General features: G+C 35.5%; 2 protein-coding genes across 2 annotated transcripts in view; one reads left to right on the top strand and one right to left on the bottom strand.

Annotated features, from left to right (window-relative positions):
* LOC140157537 (uncharacterized) overlaps nucleotides 1-19464 on the bottom strand; it is a 281356-nt gene that overhangs the window by 197289 nt on the left and 64603 nt on the right. The gene's annotated exons all lie outside the window — the stretch shown is intronic.
* On the top strand, nucleotides 3156-4073 carry LOC140158034 (uncharacterized). Its single transcript, XM_072181281.1, has one exon. The coding sequence runs from the start codon at nucleotides 3156-3158 to the stop codon at nucleotides 4071-4073; it is 918 nt and encodes a 305-aa protein (XP_072037382.1).

Here is a 19464-nt window from a genome sequence, read left to right as displayed (position 1 = left end):
AAAGTGTTTAAGTTCTTGTTAGCACGTAATGTAGATGGCATACCGTTCCATACCTTTGGCGCTGCCATTGCAAAAGCCCGTTCACCATAGAATTTAGTTTTGGGGATCTTTGGTGGGCATAAAATAACTTCTGAAGCCGATCTCAGGGACCTCCGTGGCTTGCGCTCTTTCACGAGGTCTAATAAATACACCGGAGCTAACCCGTGCAGTGCCTTGAAAGTGAGCAAAGCGATCTTATACACAATACGCTGTTGCACGGGCAGCCAATGGAGGTCTCTAAGAACAGGCTTCATATGTTCTCGCTTTCCGCATTTGGTTACAAGTCGTGCCGCGGAATTCTGAACTCTTTGTAATTTCGCGAGTTGATATTCCTGAAGACCGTACAGCAATGCGTTACACGAGTCTAGCCGAGAAGAAACAAATGCATGGACGAGGCGTTCCACAGACTCCTTGTCAAGATAACGGCGAAGTTGTCCAATCCGGTAAATGGCAAATGATGCAGCTCGAACGACGCTATTTACGTGATCTTTCATGTCCAAGGAACCATCAAATAGTACACCAAGACTTTTTGCTACTCGCGATGTCTCAAGTTCAGACGTGCCGATGGTGATTTTCGGGAAAGACGGTGTTTTCACGAATTTGGAACTAATGTGAATCACCTCCGTCTTGGAGTCATTCAACACCAGTCTGTTCACAGCAGTCCATGTCTTGATGTCACGGAGACAGCGCTCCAGCCGCGGGATGACAGATTCGCGTTCGCTTGGATGGAGTAATTAATTAGTAATTAATTAATTAAATGCGGCGTATAGTTACAAAGTGACATTTTTTTTATTCCATAGCGGCGTATCGACCATACGCCACTTTGTATACACATTTTATAATTATGAAATATCGGCAAAAATGAAAAACATTGTATGTCATAGTGGCGTACACGTATCGGACATATACGCCACTATGGAATACAAACGACGAAAAGTAACGCCATAGGGATTACACGGCGACCGAGGTAGCCTAAGGTTAACGTTAGGTTAGGGTATTGCGTTTTGTTTGTTTTCCATAGTGACGTATAGTTTTGTGCTTTTTATTTTCAGTTTGTCAGCAATAGTATGTATTTATTTCTTTTGAAAAATATATAACAATAAAATCTAAATTGAGCACTCTTCACCAAGCCAACCTGACATTAAATTCATTGAGGGAGTGGCTACAGTCGTGACCTTGTTTCGTGGCTAGCACTGGCAAGGAACATTGGCTGGAGGTTCGATGCTATAAATTTGCAAGGATAAATCATGGATATCGAAGGATTATGATTATTGCACAGCACCCCTCCTCCATGTACAAACATAACTCATTTTTATTTATTTTTTTATTTATTTATTTATTTATTTATTTATTTATTTATTTATTTATTTATTTATTTATTTATTTATTTATTCATTCATTCATATTCATTCATTCATTCATTCATTCATTCATTCATTCATTTATTTATTTATTTATTTATTTATTTATTTATTTATTTATTTACTTACTTACTTACTACTTACTTACTTACTTACTTACTTACTTACTTACTTACTTACTTACTTACTTACTTACTTACTTATTTATTAGTTTTGTATTTAGATTTATTTATTACTTATGTACTTAGGCGACGAAAAAAGAAAAAGAAAACCATGTTCTACGGGCCCGACCGACCCAGATTTTGAACAAATTGAGAAATAATTTTTTTCGGTACAAATAAATGTTTTTTTATTTTATCAAATTGCAAATTATTTACAGATTTTGGTAATTTTTTGGGTTATTTCAACAACAAAAAACCGACCGACCGACCCTACTTGAAAGCTCAGTCCGCCCGTAGAACAGCGTTTCTTTTTTTTTCTTAGCCTTATAGTAGACTTGTTAAGAGGTTGAACGCTGCATTTTTTAGTACAAAGGTCCCACTTGGCATGGATGTTCCTTGAAGCAAGAGAAAAAGATTCATCCAAAGAGACACTCTGTCTCTATGCATAAAACCCCCTAATTAGCATAAATTATGCTAATTAGTACCCAAAATATGGTATTTTCTAATTTTTAGCCCATTTCACTTAAAAGCAGGTGAAAACAGTTGAATTTGGATTAATTTAGGATAAGGAATTAATTTTCGGGGTTGTTTTGGGAATATGTGTCCATTCTGACCCCCAAATCCAAGATGGCCGCTGGCCGCCATCATTAAAATACACGTTTTTACAACTTTTGAATCATACTGGCTACCAACTTGTGTGATATATCAATTTATACTAATTTGGGGCTGTAGAGCTCATTTCCGGCATTAATTTGATTAAAGGAGTTAATTTAAAGGTGTATTTATTTGCTATACAGGGAGAGTCAGAAAAAACTGCTCTCAATCATTCCTGATTTTGTACCTTCAAAACATGCGTGGTAAATGACACACTGGTTTATGGTATTACATTAAACATATTGAACTTGTACCATATCAGTATGACTTTGGGGTCATGGTAGGAGCGTCCGAACCAATAGTTCACGCGGCCCTGGATAACCAACCAATCCTGCCACCACCAAGCGCAACTTACCATCTAGAAGCTTTCCATCATGCCCAGAATCGCCAAAGGAAGTCCAAGCAGACCTTTTCTAAGGCCTGCTTTGACAGTTACATCACTGAATGTCGAAGGATTCTTTACCGCCAAGCAAAATATCATCAGCGGAGTGTGCAACAATCATACCAGGTATGGTCCTTGCCGTTGAGAGACCACATCGTCAATACGGGAGTGCGATATTTGTGAAAGAAGGTATTGTGATTGAAGCCACTATGATGTCTGATGACAACAACATTGAAGTCCTCACTGTTGAGCTCAGTAATGTAACAATAACATCAGTTTACAAGCCACCAGCAGAAGACTTCAAGCTCCCTCTCTTCACTTCTAACACTGACACCAAGCCATGTATCTTCATCGGCGATTTCAACAGCCACAGCACTCAATGGGGTTACAAAGAAACCAACAACGATGGAGCTGCAGTTGAGGAATGGATATACAAACACCAGCTGAGCCTTATTCATGATTCCAAACTTCCTCCTTCGTTCCAAAGTGTCCGTTGGAAGAGAGGACACAACCCTGATCTAGCTATTGTAGCTTATTGTCACTAACAACATCTCTGACATGTGTAAGAAGATTGTATTGGATCCAGTTCCCCAAACACAACACCGGCCAATTAGTATCCACGTTAACACCGTAATCTCACCAAACATAGTGCCTTTTCAGCGACACTTCAATTACAAGAAAGCAGACTGGAACGGATTCACAAAAGAGCTAGACCAGAGGGTGAAGATAATTACTCCAACTCCAGACAACTATGACACCTTTGCCCAACTAGTTTCCAAGACTGCTCGTAGACATATACCAAGAGGCTGCAGGGTGGAATACATACCAGGCCTTTCCAAGGAATGTGCAGAAGAATACCAAGAGTATGTAACCATGTTTGAAGCTGACCCTTTCGCCAAGGAAACAACAGCAAAAGGTGCGACAGTTATGGAATCCATCTCCAAAGAGCGTAATAAGACCTGGCATACCCTCATAGAGTCAGCAGACATGACCCGCAACAGCAAGAAGGCATGGTCCACCATCCGCAAACTTCAAGGTGACCCTACAACAGCCCCACAGCAGCCCAAAGTCACACCCAACCAGGTTGCCCACCAACTGCTCCTGAATGGAAGAAGTGGCAAGAAACATAAGACCAAATACAGCGGAGACCCCGGCTTCACCAAGCCCTTTACTATGCAGGAGCTGGAAGCAGGAATCGCCAAACTCCAACCAGGGAAAGCAATTGGCCTTGACAACATCGCAAGTGAGCAGCTGAAGAACTTTGGTCCAGAGGCAACGAAATGGCTCTTACAGCTCTACGACACCTGTCGTCGCAGCCACAGACTCCCTAAGATCTGGAAGAAGTCTCACATCATCGGTCTGCTGAAGTCAGGAAAGATCCATCCATCCCAAAGAGTTATCGACCAATATCGCTTCTCAGCCATACCTACAATCTATTCGAACGCCTCCTGCTCAACAGACTGGCACCTGTGGTAGACGAGCAACTCATCCCAGAACAAGCAGGTTTCCGCCCTGGCAAGTCAACAACAAGCCAAGTTCTCAACCTTACCCAGCACATTGAGGATGGATTTGAGGATGGATTGGTAACCGGAGTTGTTTTCGTCGACCTCTCAGCAGCTTACGATACCGTCAATCATAGATGTCTCCTCAGCAAAATCCTGGAGCTAACCAAAGATATCCACCTGACGGAGCTCATCAAAATGCCGTGAAGCTAAACGTCAACTGAAGGTGACCTGGTCTGGAACCACACTAGAGCATTGTGAAACACCCGTATATCCGGGAGTCACTCTCGACCGTACACTCTCATACAAGAGCTACATTGAGAAGACAAGGAGCAAAGTTTGTTCACGAAACAACATTTTGAACAAGCTCACTGGATTCAGATGGGGAGCCCGACCAGACACTCTCAGATCAACAGCCTTGGCTTTATGCTACTCTAGTGCTGAATATGCCTGCCCAGTGTGGGGAAGATCAACTTATGCCAAGAAGGTGGACCCAGCACTCAACGCATGCTGTCAACTTATCACTGGATGCCTCCGATCCACACCAACGGAGAGTCTCTACACCTTAGCTGCTATAGCCCCCATGTGTGGCACGATTTAGGACAAACTTCATTTTGTAAGAGTTCCGATCTTACCAAAATTCTTACAGCTATAGCGCCACCAACTGTTCAATCTGATTTCCTAGTCCTGGTCGCGGCATTCAGCAACTCATTTCCTGGTCGTGTTTTTAATAACATGGTGAATGGTCCCTAGTATCAACTGTGAAATGTAACTGAAATCGTATCGTGATCGTGGTTTTATCGTGAGAATGCCGTAACATTCTGTAGTAAGGTGCAATTCTAATATCATTACTAATACGGAGAGCTGGTTCAACAACATCTCACCGATCCACTTCATCTCAGACTAATATAAGCTTACCGTACTCATTAAATGGCGTAAATGGCTTAACATACGGTAGGTGCAATTAAAGCTACCATGCAATTCATATCTAAGATCATTACTAATACGGAGAGCTGGTTCAACATCATAGTTCACCGGTACATCATCTCAGACCATAAGCTTACTCCATGCTTACTCATTTACATGTTTACCGGCCGTGTACATGTAAAATGTAACATTCCTGGTCATACTCTGGTCTATACGCTTTGTATAAAATGTGAAATTGTAACTGAGATCGCATCGTGGGCATCATACATGGCTGGCGTGACATTCTATAGTAAAACACAATTAAAACTACCAAGCAATTCAAGAAGTTTCAAAATGGAGAGGTCGTAATCAACATCTAACCGGTCGGTCTCACCGGTGCATTCCCGGGGGTGCATTAATACTCAATGATCGTGTGTGTAAATTGTGGGCTCATGTCATGATTTGTTGTGAAAATATATTAATTTGATGTCTCATTGATTGTGTACGTTACATGTGAATTGTGGTGGAAATATAGGCTACCGGGACCGGTAATCAGAGTTTCCGCTAGGTCCAAATATTATCCCATAATCTGCAAAATTTGACAACTATGGGGTCCTAAACAATTTTTTGGGGGGGGGTCTTAAACACAAATTCTGAAATGGTTATCACATTATAGTCTCAAATGATGGGTCCAGTTGGACCCCATAATTTTCAAAATTTGAAAAATATGGAGTCCCTTATGATTTTACTGTGCTAAAAGACGCAAAGACTCAGTGTAGCGGGAACCCTGCCGGTAATGTCTTTTTATGATACCGGTCTTGATGCATACAGCCCTGGGTAAATATATTACCTTTAATGTCAAACACATTTTAATTATTTTGTTATGCTGATTCAAAGATTTATGCACAATTATATGCTATTTTGAATAATTTTGTATGCGTAGCCGTAGGCCTACCGTATAGCATTTGTATGCAGATTTCTAGGCCCACTTTGCGCTAATGAAAATGTATGCACAATATTACGCTAATCTATGCATCATGCTAATATGCTCACTTAAATGATTATTATTTAATTAAAATTTTAGGCCGATTTTGAATTTTGTAGATTTCTTATGCATCATATGCCCGAGATCACAGTTTGCAAACTTATGCAATATATGCACAATTATGCTAATTTATGATTCATTATGCTAATGTATGCCCATTTTAATGCTCAATTAAAATTGTAGGCCTATTTTGAATAATTTTGTATGCATATGTCATTCTTTTACTATTATGCTAAGTTTGCTTCATTTTGCTAATTTATGCTCGGGACTTTAATTATTTTTTTAATGCTTTAAAATTTAATTGAAATTTTAGGCCGATTTTGAATAATTTTGGCTAATGCTAATTTATGTATCAAGCTAATTTATGCTCACTTTAAAAAATTTTGGGCTGATTTTGAATAATTGTATGCGTATCATTCGTATGTAGATTTCTTATGCATCATGCCCGACTTCTAGTCACAGTTTTACTTATGCATCATGCCCGATTTCTAGTCACAGTTTGCAAATTTATGCACAATTATGCTAATTGATGCTTCATTACAAATTTATGCCCATTTTAATGCTCAATTAAAATTATAGGCCTATTTTGAATAATTTTGTATGCGTATGTCATTTGTATGCCTGATTTCTACTCAGTTACTTATTTACAATTATGCTAAGGTTGCTTAAGGGCTGGGGTATGAACGTTTGGACAGTATTTATTTTGGGACATTAGAACACATCAGACATATCGATTGCATTCTGAATACGAAGAATGTCATTCTGATATCAAATAATTTTGATTTTTGAAATTCGCAATTTAATACACATTTTATGGCAAATCATTAAAATTGATATTTTGATATTTAACAGTACTTGAAGTAAACTTTATAAATCTGATGATTTATACTTAAAGTGTATGTAGGTGGGATGAAAAGCCGACGATCAATTGAAAATTTTGACCTTTTTGTATTGAAGATATGGATTTTTTTTTCCAAAACACCAAAAAAAATGTGGTCTTTTTTGGAAAAAAATCCATATCTTCAATATGAAAGGTCAAAATTTTCAATTGACTGTCGGCTTTTCCTCCCTGCTACATACACTTTAAGAATATAGCATTAGATTTATATAATTTACTTCGAGGACTGTTATATATCAAAAATTTGAAAAATATAAATTTTTTATAATTTGTCATAAAATTTGTATTACATTATGATTTTAAAAAATGAAAATTATTTGATATCAGAAAGACATGCTTCGTATTCAGAATGCAATTCGATAGGTCTGAGGTGCTCTCATGTCCCACAAAAAATACTGTCGAAACGCAATAAACGCTCATTTTAGATCCCTTAAGGGCTGGGGTACTGAACGTTTGGACAGTATTTATTTTGGGACATTAGAGCACATCAGACATATCGAATTGCATTCTGAATACGAAGAATGCCATTCTGATATCAAATAATTTTGATTTTTGAAATTCGCAATTTAATACACATTTTATGGCAAATCATTAAAATTGATATTTTTAAAATTTAACAGTACTTGAAGTAAACTTTATAAATCTGATGATTTATATTTAAAGTGTATGAAAAGCCGACGATCAATTGAAAATTTTGACCTTTCGTATTGAAGATATGGATTTTTTCCCCAAAACACCAAAAAAAATGAGGTCTTTTTGGGAAAAAAATCCATATCTTCAATATGAAAGGTCAAAATTTTCAATTGACCGTCGGCTTTTCCTCCCTGCTAAGTGCTACATACACTTTAAGAATATATCATTAGATTTATATAATTTACTTCGAGGACTGTTATATATCAAAAATTTGAAAAATATCAAATTTTATAATTTGTCATAAAATTTGTATTATATTGTGATTTTCAAAAAATGAAAATTATTTGATATCAGAAAGACATGCTTCGTATTCAGAATGCAATTCGATAGGTCTGAGGTACTCTCATGTCCCACAAAAAATACTGTCGAAACGCAATAAACGCTCATTTTAGATCCCTTAATTTTGCTAATTTATGCTCACTTTAATTATAATTATTTTTTAATGCTTTAAAATCTAATTGAATAATTTTGCGATTATAAAAATGTATGCACAATTATGCTAATTTATGCATCATGCTAATTTATGCTCACTTTAGAATTTAATTGAAATTTTAGGTCGATTTTGAATAATTTTGCGCTAATGAAAATGTATGCACAATTATGCCAATTTATGCATCATGCTAATGCTCACTTTAATGCTTAATTTAATTAAAATTTTAAGTCGATTTTGAATAATTGTGTGCGTCATTCGTTTGTAGATTTCTTATATGCACATCATGCCTGATTTCTAGTCACAGTTTGAGAACTACTATTATGCTAATTTATGAGTCCATTATGCTAATGTTTGCCCATCATTATAATGCTGAATTAAAATTGTAGGCCAAGTTTGCTTCATTTTGCTAATTTGGAGTAGCTGGGGCAGGTGAGCCATAGGGTTGTACACAAAATTAATGTGAATAACTTTCAAGTGTCACTTTTAAGTCCTACATATTAAATACAAATTTCACACACTGAGTTGAATGTTGTTATATAGGTCTAGATATTCATCTTGAAATTAGTAATAAGTGTCATCAAGTTTTAGTTAATCAGGGTTTAATTAGGCTTGAATTGTCTATCAGTAATTGAAGCTCATTTTTGTCCTTCAACCCTGGCGTATCTTGATGTTAGAAATATATATAGCTCCACAATATAACACAAGTTATGGGTTGTAAAACTTTAAAAATCTAGTCGGAAAATTGAAATGTGATATAATAATTAACAAAAACATTTTCAAAATCGGCCTAAAATTTTAATTAAATTAAGCATGATGCATAAATTAGCATAATTGTGCATAAATTTTCATTAGCGCAAAATTATTCAAAATCGGCCTAAAATTTCAATTAAATTTTAAAGCATTAAAAAAATAATTATAATTAAAGTGAGCATAAATTATGTTACTGAATAATGACAACATGGCTTATTTCATTTTGTAATTTTTAAATATCTCACAAATTAAATCACAATTATTTCGCAGGATTTATTTTCAATCTATAATAAATTACTGAGTTTTTCGAATTGGTAAGGCTAAAAACTTCTACGTTTTACATTATTTCGGAAAACGGATTTTTGCGTTGCGTAGAGTAAAGTTGTCCGCACCCCAATAAAACGTCCAATTTTGTTTTTGTTTACGTTAAGGGTGTCAAGTTATGTTAATTAGTTTCAAAGGCACTGGCAGCGCACTGCATGCTAAAACTTTTCACGCCAACACAATACACTAATGTTGACATAGCCCGAAATAGCCTGAAATTGGCCTTCTGTCCTGGCATTTTTGTGAAGATACTATGCCTGTAGTCTGGATGGTCATTGAATTACCTATTTATACAATCACATAGTATTATATAGTACCAGGGACTGTGTATGAACACCTAATTAGTCACACATCAATAAAGTGAACATTTACTCAAAAGGATGAAATGTCCTTTTTGGAAAATTGTCAAGTAATGTCCTACCAAAGGGCTCTGACTGGCTTTTAGAGCTTAATGACTCGAAAGAAAGAAAGAAAGAAAGAAAGAAAGAAAGAAAGAAAGAAAGAAAGAAAGAAACTAGGTATTTATTTATAAGCAAGGGAATTGAAAAGGAAAGAACGGATTTATTAATTAATTAATTAATTAATTAATTAATTTATTTATTTATTTATTTATTTATTTATTTATTTATTTATTTATTTATTTATTTATTTATTTATTTATTTATTCAGATATTTATTTATTCAGATATTTATTTATTTGTTTATATATATATTTATTTTTTTATTTATTTCATCTTGTATTAGTAGGAATTGTAACATGTTTGGAAAATAAAAACTGTACAATTCCTGAAATTTGACAACCTAACTTTTACAACAAAGTAGGAGCATTAATATATTTGTGTGGCGCGTCACCACCACCAGCTGGGTGTGGCTGGGAAGTAAGATAGACGTTATAAGGGACCGATCGTTATTTACGGCAGGGGGTAATGGGCGCTTTGGAAAAAATATCGACAAAAAATTTCGCGTTCCCCCCTCGCGTCCGCTCAAAATTTTCGGATTCCCCCTTGTTTTCCCGAATTTCTCCATTTAAAACTTAACATTCCCCCCTCTTGGTTCAACGAAAAATTTCGCGTTCCCCCCTCAAGACCCAAAAAATTTTTCGGATTCCCCCCTCAAAACGCCCATTAACCCCCTGTCGCAAATAACGATCACTCCCTAATTTGGGCGAAATTGATGTGGGATGGGACTTCTTTTGCTATACTTGCAATTACTTATGATTTTCTTAGTTATTTGATGCATTTTTGATTTATTAGTACTTTCTTACTTTATTGTTTCTTTCTTTTTATTGACAACATATGTCATTTCTCTTTTTGGAATAAAAGGTGGCCCTGAAAAGTTTAGTTTGTCTTTGGTTCTTTTGGAGTGAGTTTATTGTGCTGCTAAGCCCTCTACGTACCTGGTTGCCTCCTTGACGAAAACAGGTTTCAACCCTAGTCCCCCTTGCATCATAATTGCGTTGCGTATCGATCTTGTGCGCCGGATACTTGCGAATATAGCAGTAATACGTTTGCGAATATCTTGGATTTTGCCTCAAATGAAAAAAATAAATGATGTGAGGTCTGGTGATCTTACAGACCACTCCACAGCATGAGCCATCCCAACCACTCTGTTTGCTATTTGTGGAGCATATCTTCAAAAGTTGTGAGCCGATTGAAATAATTGTTTTAGTTGATTAAAGCTAACAATTACATGTTTCTTTACATATCAAAATATGTGATCAATTTTTCAGAAATTGGCGAAAAAGAGGGCGCAATGAGGGGCCCTTTTTTTTGGAACACCCTGTATATCAATTTCGGTTATTTTACTACTAACTAAAACTTACATAATGCGCGTATGGGGGTGGGGGTATTAAATATTGTTACCGTAAAATGTGGTAACTTTGGGCACTTTTCAGAGTTTTTTAAAAACTGCTTCCAAACAAAACAAATTATATTTCTAATTAACTCTTTTTTTTTTATGACATTAGGGTTCCCCATTCTTTATTAATTTTGTAAGGGTGCCCTATGGGTTAAAAATAGCAAAGTTACCCCGCATTTGGGGCAACTTTGGTCAGAGTATTACATTCCACGAAGGAAAAAAAAATCAGAAAAATTGATCTTCGCTGTATATGGGCAAGTTTTTTTGTGTGACATTTGACCCCTTTTAAAATTAATCAAGCAAACATCCTGGCTCACAAGTATCGATTTTGATTTTTTATGAAAATGTAAAAAAAATGCTAATTTTTGGTCAAAAATCCTGATTTTTTCATAAATTTTGAGGAAATTGAACATGATCGACTAATATTTCTTCCAAATATATTTCTCAACAAATTAACACCAAAAATGACTAAAAACAATATTGCTGTACGAAAATACGACCATTTCAAAAAATATATCTGACCGACCAAAGTTACCCGCTGACCGAAGTTACCCCATTTTACGGTACGTTTCTTAGTTTCCTATTATCTGTAAGAGTAAGCGTAATACTCAAATTCTTACATTCTAAATCACGAAAGCAGTAAGGAGTAATCACCTGCGTCTATATCCATATATTTTGTAAGAGTAATTTGTAAGAATAAAATTCTTACATTTGAGAAAACCAAAAATTTAAAAATTGTTACGTGTCTTAGTTATGCCCTATTCTCTGCAAGAGTAAGCGTAATACTCAAATTCTTACATTCTAAATCATGAAAGCAGTAAGGAGTAATCACCTGCGTCTATATCCAAATATTTTGTAATGAGTAATTTGTAAGAATAAAATTCTTACATTTGAGAAAACCAAAACTCAAAGAGGGTTACGTGTCTTAGTTATGCCCCATTCTCTGTAAGAGTAAGCGTAATACTCAAATTCTTACATTCTAAATCATGAAAGCAGTAAGGAGTAATCACCTGCGTCTATATCCAAATATTTTTAAGAGTAATTTGTAAGAATAAAATTCTTACATTTGAGAAAACCAAAAATTTAAAAATTGTTACGTGTCTTAGTTATGCCCATTCTCTGTAAGAGTAAGCGTAATACTCAAATTCTTACATTCTAAATCATGAAAGCAGTAAGGAGTAATCACCTGCGTCTATATCCAAATATTTTTAAGAGTAATTTGTAAGAATAAAATTCTTACATTTGAGAAAACCAAAAATTTAAAAATTGTTACGTGTCTTAGTTATGCCCTATTCTCTGTAAGAGTAAGCGTAATACTCAAATTCTTACATTCTAAATCATGAAAGCAGTAAGGAGTAATCACCTGCGTCTATATCCAAATATTTTGTAAGAGTAATTTGTAAGAATAAAATTCTTACATTTGAGAAAACCAAAATTTAAAAATTGTTACGTGTCTTAGTTATGCCCTATTCTCTGTAAGAGTAAGCGTAATACTCAAATTCTTACATTCTAAATCATGAAACCAGTAAGGAGTAATCACCTGCGTCTATATCCAAATATTTTGTAAAAGTAATTTGTAAGAATAAAATTCTTACATTTGAGAAAACCAAAAATTTAAAAATTGTTACGTGTCTTAGTTATGCCCTATTCTCTGTAAGAGTAAGCGTAATACTCAAATTCTTACATTCTAAATCATGAAAGCAGTAGGGAGTAATCACCTGCGTCTATATCAATATATTTTGTAAGAGTAATTTGTAAGAATAAAATTCTTACATTTGAGAAAACCAAAATTTAAAAATTGTTACGTGTCTTAGTTATGCCCTATTCTCTGTAAGAGTAAGCGTAATACTCAAATTCTTACATTCTAAATCATGAATGCAGTAAGGAGTAATCACCTGCGTCTATATCCATATATATATTTTGTAAGAGTAATTTGTAAGAATAAAATTCTTACATTTGAGAAAACAAAGACACTAAAAATCGTTACGTTTCTTAGTTATTCCAAAGTCTCAGTAAGTGTAAGCGTAACACTTAAATTCTTACATTCTAAATCATGAAAGCAGTAAGAAGTAATCACCTGCGTCTATATCCAAATATTTTGTAAGAGTAATTTGTAAGAATAAAATTCTTACAGTTGAGAAACCCAAATAATTAAAATTGTTACGTTTCTTAGTTATTCCCTATTCTCTGTAATAGTAAGCGTAATACTCAAATTCTTACATTCTAAATCATGAAAGCAGTAAGGAGTAATCACCTGCGTCTATATCCAAATATTTTTAAGAGTAATTTGTAAGAATAAAATTCTTACATTTGAGACAACCAAATATTTAAAAATTGTTACGTGTCTTAGTTATGCCCTATTCTCTGTAAGAGTAAGCGTAATACTCAAATTCTTACATTCTAAATCATGAAAGCAGTAAGGAGTAATCACCTGCGTCTATATCCAAATATTTTGTAAGAGTAATTTGTAAGAATAAAATTCTTACATTTGAGAAAACCAAAATTTAAAAAATTGTTACGTGTCTTAGTTATGCCCTATTCTCTGTAAGAGTAAGCGTAATACTCAAATTCTTACATTCTAAATCATGAAACCAGTAAGGAGTAATCACCTGCGTCTATATCCAAATATTTTGTAAAAGTAATTTGTAAGAATAAAATTCTTACATTTGAGAAAACCAAAATTTAAAAATTGTTACGTGTCTTAGTTATGCCCTATTCTCTGTAAGAGTAAGCGTAATACTCAAATTCTTACATTCTAAATCATGAAAGCAGTAGGGAGTAATCACCTGCGTCTATATCAATATATTTTGTAAGAGTAATTTGTAAGAATAAAATTCTTACATTTGAGAAAACCAAAAATTTAAAAATTGTTACGTGTCTTAGTTATGCCCTATTCTCTGTAAGAGTAAGCGTAATACTCAAATTCTTACATTCTAAATCATGAATGCAGAGGAGTAATCACCTGCGTCTATATCCATATATATATTTTGTAAGAGTAATTTGTAAGAATAAAATTCTTACATTTGAGAAAACAAAGACACTAAAAATCATTACGTTTCTTAGTTATTCCAAAGTCTCAGTAAGTGTAAGCGTAACACTTAAATTCTTACATTCTAAATCATGAAAGCAGTAAGGAGTAATCACCTGCGTCTTTATCAATATATTTTGTAAGAGTAATTTGTAAGAATAAAATTCTTACATTTGAGAAAACAAAGACACTAAAAATCGTTACGTTTCTTAGTTATTCCAAAGTCTCAGTAAGTGTAAGCGTAACACTTAAATTCTTACATTCTAAATCATGAAAGCAGTAAGAAGTAATCACCTGCGTCTATATCCAAATATTTTGTAAGAGTAATTTGTAAGAATAAAATTCTTACAGTTGAGAAACCCAAATAATTAAAATTGTTACGTTTCTTAGTTATTCCCTATTCTCTGTAATAGTAAGCGTAATACTCAAATTCTTACATTCTAAATCATGAATGCAGTAAGGAGTAATCACCTGCGTCTTTATCCAAATATTTTGTAAGAGTAATTTGTAAGATTAAAATAATTTGAAAACAAAGACACTCAAATTGATGTTTATTAGCTTAGTTTTGTAAGAGTAAACAGTAAGAATAAAATTCTTACATTTGGAACATCGAAACTCAATAGCTACGTTGCTTTGCTATTTCCTTTACTTGGTAAGGGTAAGCGTAAGACTGCAATTCATACATTCTAAATCCTTTTACTCTTTTTTGTTTAAATATCTGTGCGAAAATCATAATTATATTACTTCTACATTTCTTGTAAAGTTAGTAAGTATAGAGTGTAAGAGTGAAATTCTTAAATAGTGTAGGACAGGAAGACGTCTTAGTCATTAATCTTACCCACACATCATATTCTACAATAAAAAAAATACATATGTGTTAATTCAGAGAGACGTTAACTTCATCATGATAGTCCATGTAAGAGGCGAAACTCTTACAGAAAAAAATGTTTCCTAAATCGTGCCGTATCTAATAGCCCTAGACTCCAGATGTACGCCGACAAGTGACCAGCATGCAAGAGCGTGAGCGTCAGACCACGGATATAAAGCACCCCATGTTCAACCAGACTGCTGCACCCAAACGCCTTAGATCCAGAGGAAGCTTCCTAAGCAAAGTTCATCCTCCTGGGACAGTCTCCAAGGAAGCGGAAAGACTCACCCTGTGGAAAGAGAGATCTCCCAATTCACCAGCTATGGGACTACAACCCAGTGAGCAGCTACCACCTGGAGCTGATTCCACATGGCCTGAGTGGCGGTGTCTCAACAGACTAAGATCAGGGGTAGGAAGGTGCAAGGTCGCTTGGCAGAAATGGGGATACCTACCAAAAGGACAAAACACTACCTGTGAGTGTGGAACGGTTCCACAGACTATGGAACACCTGTTGGTCTGTCCACAGGTGGGGCAACATTGCACACATGAGGACCTAGCTGAATTCAACGATTCTGCTCTTCACTGCGTCAGCTATTGGTTCGGGCGCATTTGACACTATTTCAGGTTCAAAGGTCCACTTTTAGGAACTGAACATGACTGCGTGTGTGCAGATTAACCGGCCATTTTGGATTGTCAAAATGGCCGCCATATTGGTATTTAAAAAATGGTAAACATTGGTTTTCATTACAAGTGAATCCTAGACTTCAAAAAAATCGAAATATAGAAAATCCCCACAATTGCCAACGACCAAAATGTTGGTGACGCACTGAACCAAACTATATATTCAAACATAAGTTTGATGTTCATCCATCTACAATATTGTCAAAGACTAGTACAATGGAATTTACATTTAAAAAACCACTGTGCCCTTTTCAAATGACTTCCTATCTTATAAACAGTGCCAGAAATGAGTTTCCCACCCCCATGTTAGTATAAATTGATATGCCACACAAGTCTGTAGCTCGATTGGTTCAAAAGTTGTAAAAACGCATGATTTTAAAGATGGCGGCCAGCGGCCATCTTGGATTTGGGTCAGAATGGCCACATATTCCCAAAATTATCCCTAAAATTAATTCCTTATCCTAAATTAATCCAAATTCAACTGTTTACACATGTTTTTAAGTGAAATGGGCTAAAAGTTAGAAAATACCATATTTTGGATGCTAATTAGCATAATTTATGCTAATTAGGGGTTTTATGCATAGATACAGAGTGTCTCTTTGGATGAATCTTTTCCTTTTGCCCCAAGGAACATTCATACCAAGTGGGACCTTTGTACTAAAAAATGCAGCGTTCGCCCCATTTTCACCCCTTAACAAGTCTACTATTATAATTTTATAAATTTTATTTGTTCCCCCTTTCGGCTAGGCAAAATCCCCCCTCCCCCCTTGTATAATTAATTAATTGTTTTTTTTGCTAAGTTTCCCCTTCCGTGTAAAGTAAAACTTTATAAGCCGTTTGAACCAAACTGAACAAAATTGACGTATACAATTACAATATATAATACCATGACAATAATGTGTATGACGACTATACTAGAAGAATAAACCATGCATAACATACGTAATTGTACGTCAACTTGTCATATAACGTATGAGCGTGATGTATAGTATACGAGTCTTCCTCAGCATTAGATCATGTACAGTGATCTACGTATTTATACTCTAAATTGTACGTCAAAGGGTGTACAGATTACCGATTTAGCATGGGGGACACAAAAAGGTGCTTAAAAACACATTTTGAATTTGATTGTTTGTCCATTTTGATACTTTTACTCTTTTTTGTTTAAATATCTGTGCGAAAATCATAATTATATTACTTCTACATTTCTTGTAAAGTTAGTAAGTATAGAGTGTAAGAGTGAAATTCTTAAATAGTGTAGGACAGGAAGACGTCTTAGTCATTAATCTTACCCACACATCATATTCTACAATAAAAAAATACATATGTGTTAATTCAGAGAGACGTTAACTTCATCATGATAGTCCATGTAAGAGGCGAAACTCTTACAGAAAAAAATGTTTCCTAAATCGTGCCGTATCTAATAGCCCCTCCAGATGTACGCCGACAAGTGACCAGCATGCAAGAGCGTGAGCGTCAGACCACGGATATAAAGCACCCCATGTTCAACCAGACTGCTGCACCCAAACGCCTTAGATCCAGAGGAAGCTTCCTAAGCAAAGTTCATCCTCCTGGGACAGTCTCCAAGGAAGCGGAAAGACTCACCCTGTGGAAAGAGAGATCTCCCAATTCACCAGCTATGGGACTACAACCCAGTGAGCAGCTACCACCTGGAGCTGATTCCACATGGCCTGAGTGGCGGTGTCTCAACAGACTAAGATCAGGGGTAGGAAGGTGCAAGGTCGCTTGGCAGAAATGGGGATACCTACCAAAAGGACAAAACACTACCTGTGAGTGTGGAACGGTTCCACAGACTATGGAACACCTGTTGGTCTGTCCACAGGTGGGGCAACATTGCACACATGAGGACCTAGCTGAATTCAACGATTCTGCTCTTCACTGCGTCAGCTATTGGTTCGGGCGCATTTGACACTATTTCAGGTTCAAAGGTCCACTTTTAGGAACTGAACATGACTGCGTGTGTGCAGATTAACCGGCCATTTTGGATTGTCAAAATGGCCGCCATAAAAAAAAAAAAAAAATGGTAAACATTGGTTTTCATTACAAGTGAATCCTAGACTTCAAAAAATCGAAATATAGAAAATCCCCACAATTGCCAACGACCAAAATGTTGGTGACGCACTGAACCAAACTATATATTCAAACATAAGTTTGATGTTCATCCATCTACAATATTGTCAAAGACTAGTACATTGGAATTTACATTTAAAAAACCACTGTGCCCTTTTCAAATGACTTCCTATCTTATAAACAGTGCCAGAAATGAGTTTCCCACCCCCATGTTAGTATAAATTGATATGCCACACAAGTCTGTAGCTCGATTGGTTCAAAAGTTGTAAAACGCATATTTTAAAGATGGCGGCCAGCGGCCATCTTGGATTTGAAGTCAGAATGGCCACATATTCCCAAAATTATCCCTAAAATTAATTCCTTATCCTAAATTAATCCAAATTCAACTGTTTACACATGTTTTTAAGTGAAATGGGCTAAAAGTTAGAAAATACCATATTTTGGATGCTAATTAGCATAATTTATGCTAATTAGGGGTTTTATGCATAGATACAGAGTGTCTCTTTGGATGAATCTTTTCCTTTTGCCCCAAGGAACATTCATACCAAGTGGGACCTTTGTACTAAAAAATGCAGCGTTCGCCCCATTTTCACCCCTTAACAAGTCTACTATTATAATTTTATAAATTTTATTTGTTCCCCCCTTTCGGCTAGGCAAAATCCCCCTCCCCTTGTATAATTAATTAATTGTTTTTTTTGCTAAGTTTCCCCTTCCGTGTAAAGTAAAACTTTATAAGCCGTTTGAACCAAACTGAACAAAATTGACGTATACAATTACAATATATAATACCATGACAATAATGTGTATGACGACTATACTAGAAGAATAAACCATGCATAACATACGTAATTGTACGTCAACTTGTCATATAACGTATGAGCGTGATGTATAGTATACGAGTCTTCCTCAGCATTAGATCATGTACAGTGATCTACGTATTTATACTCTAAATTGTACGTCAAAGGGTGTACAGATTACCGATTTAGCATGGGGGACACAAAAAGGTGCTTAAAAACACATTTTGAATTTGATTGTTTGTCCATTTTGATACTTACTTAATTGAATGTGAGCGAGCGAATGAGTAAGTTGGGGTTGAGGAGGTCGGGCGGGGACATCTAGCCTATTAAGTTCGAGAGGGTCATTATTCCGAAAAGGGCTAAAGTTATAGTTTCGTCAATTTACGTTAAAATTAGAGTTAAAATTAGGGTCAGGGTTATGTTCAGTGGCGGCACTACGAGGAGGGGGGGTGGAAATACTTATCTTGACTCCCAAATAAATAAATCCGTGACCCATTCCTCCCGAAGAAAATGACAGCCCCTAAGTTCCCTATCATCACGTGCAAAAATTATCAAATAACATCATCGGCAGCTACTCAGTTCTGACCTTAATGCCAGTAAGAATCACACTTCGTCATCAATATGGCCAATTGCCACGCCCATTTGTCACGGAAATACTGAAATACAAGTTTTTAAATCAGCTATATCTAGCTTTTCCGTCATTAATTTTTTTGTCCGTAATGGAAAATCCAAATAAAGAGTGTATCTTTCGCTCAAATTATTTTGCCCTTTGCAATCAATGCCACTATTGTGCAAAAACAATTTTCCTTGTAACCTGTCATATTCGCCTATACTTTTGCGTGTGGAATTTGTGTACATCCGGGTACCTTACATCGTTGAACACTTATCACTACTTTTAATAGCACTATGCCATTTAATCAGATTTTTGTTTTCGCTTCGGTAAACAAACTAAATACAAAGGTGAACTAAAATATGACCATTGTTTTACCAGCTT

The sequence above is a fragment of the Amphiura filiformis genome, chromosome 7 (genome assembly GCF_039555335.1).
Source record: "Amphiura filiformis chromosome 7, Afil_fr2py, whole genome shotgun sequence".
Taxonomy (NCBI): Eukaryota; Metazoa; Echinodermata; class Ophiuroidea; order Amphilepidida; family Amphiuridae; genus Amphiura; species Amphiura filiformis.
Note: the sequence above shows the minus strand (reverse complement) of the source record. Positions and strands in the feature narration are given on the sequence as shown.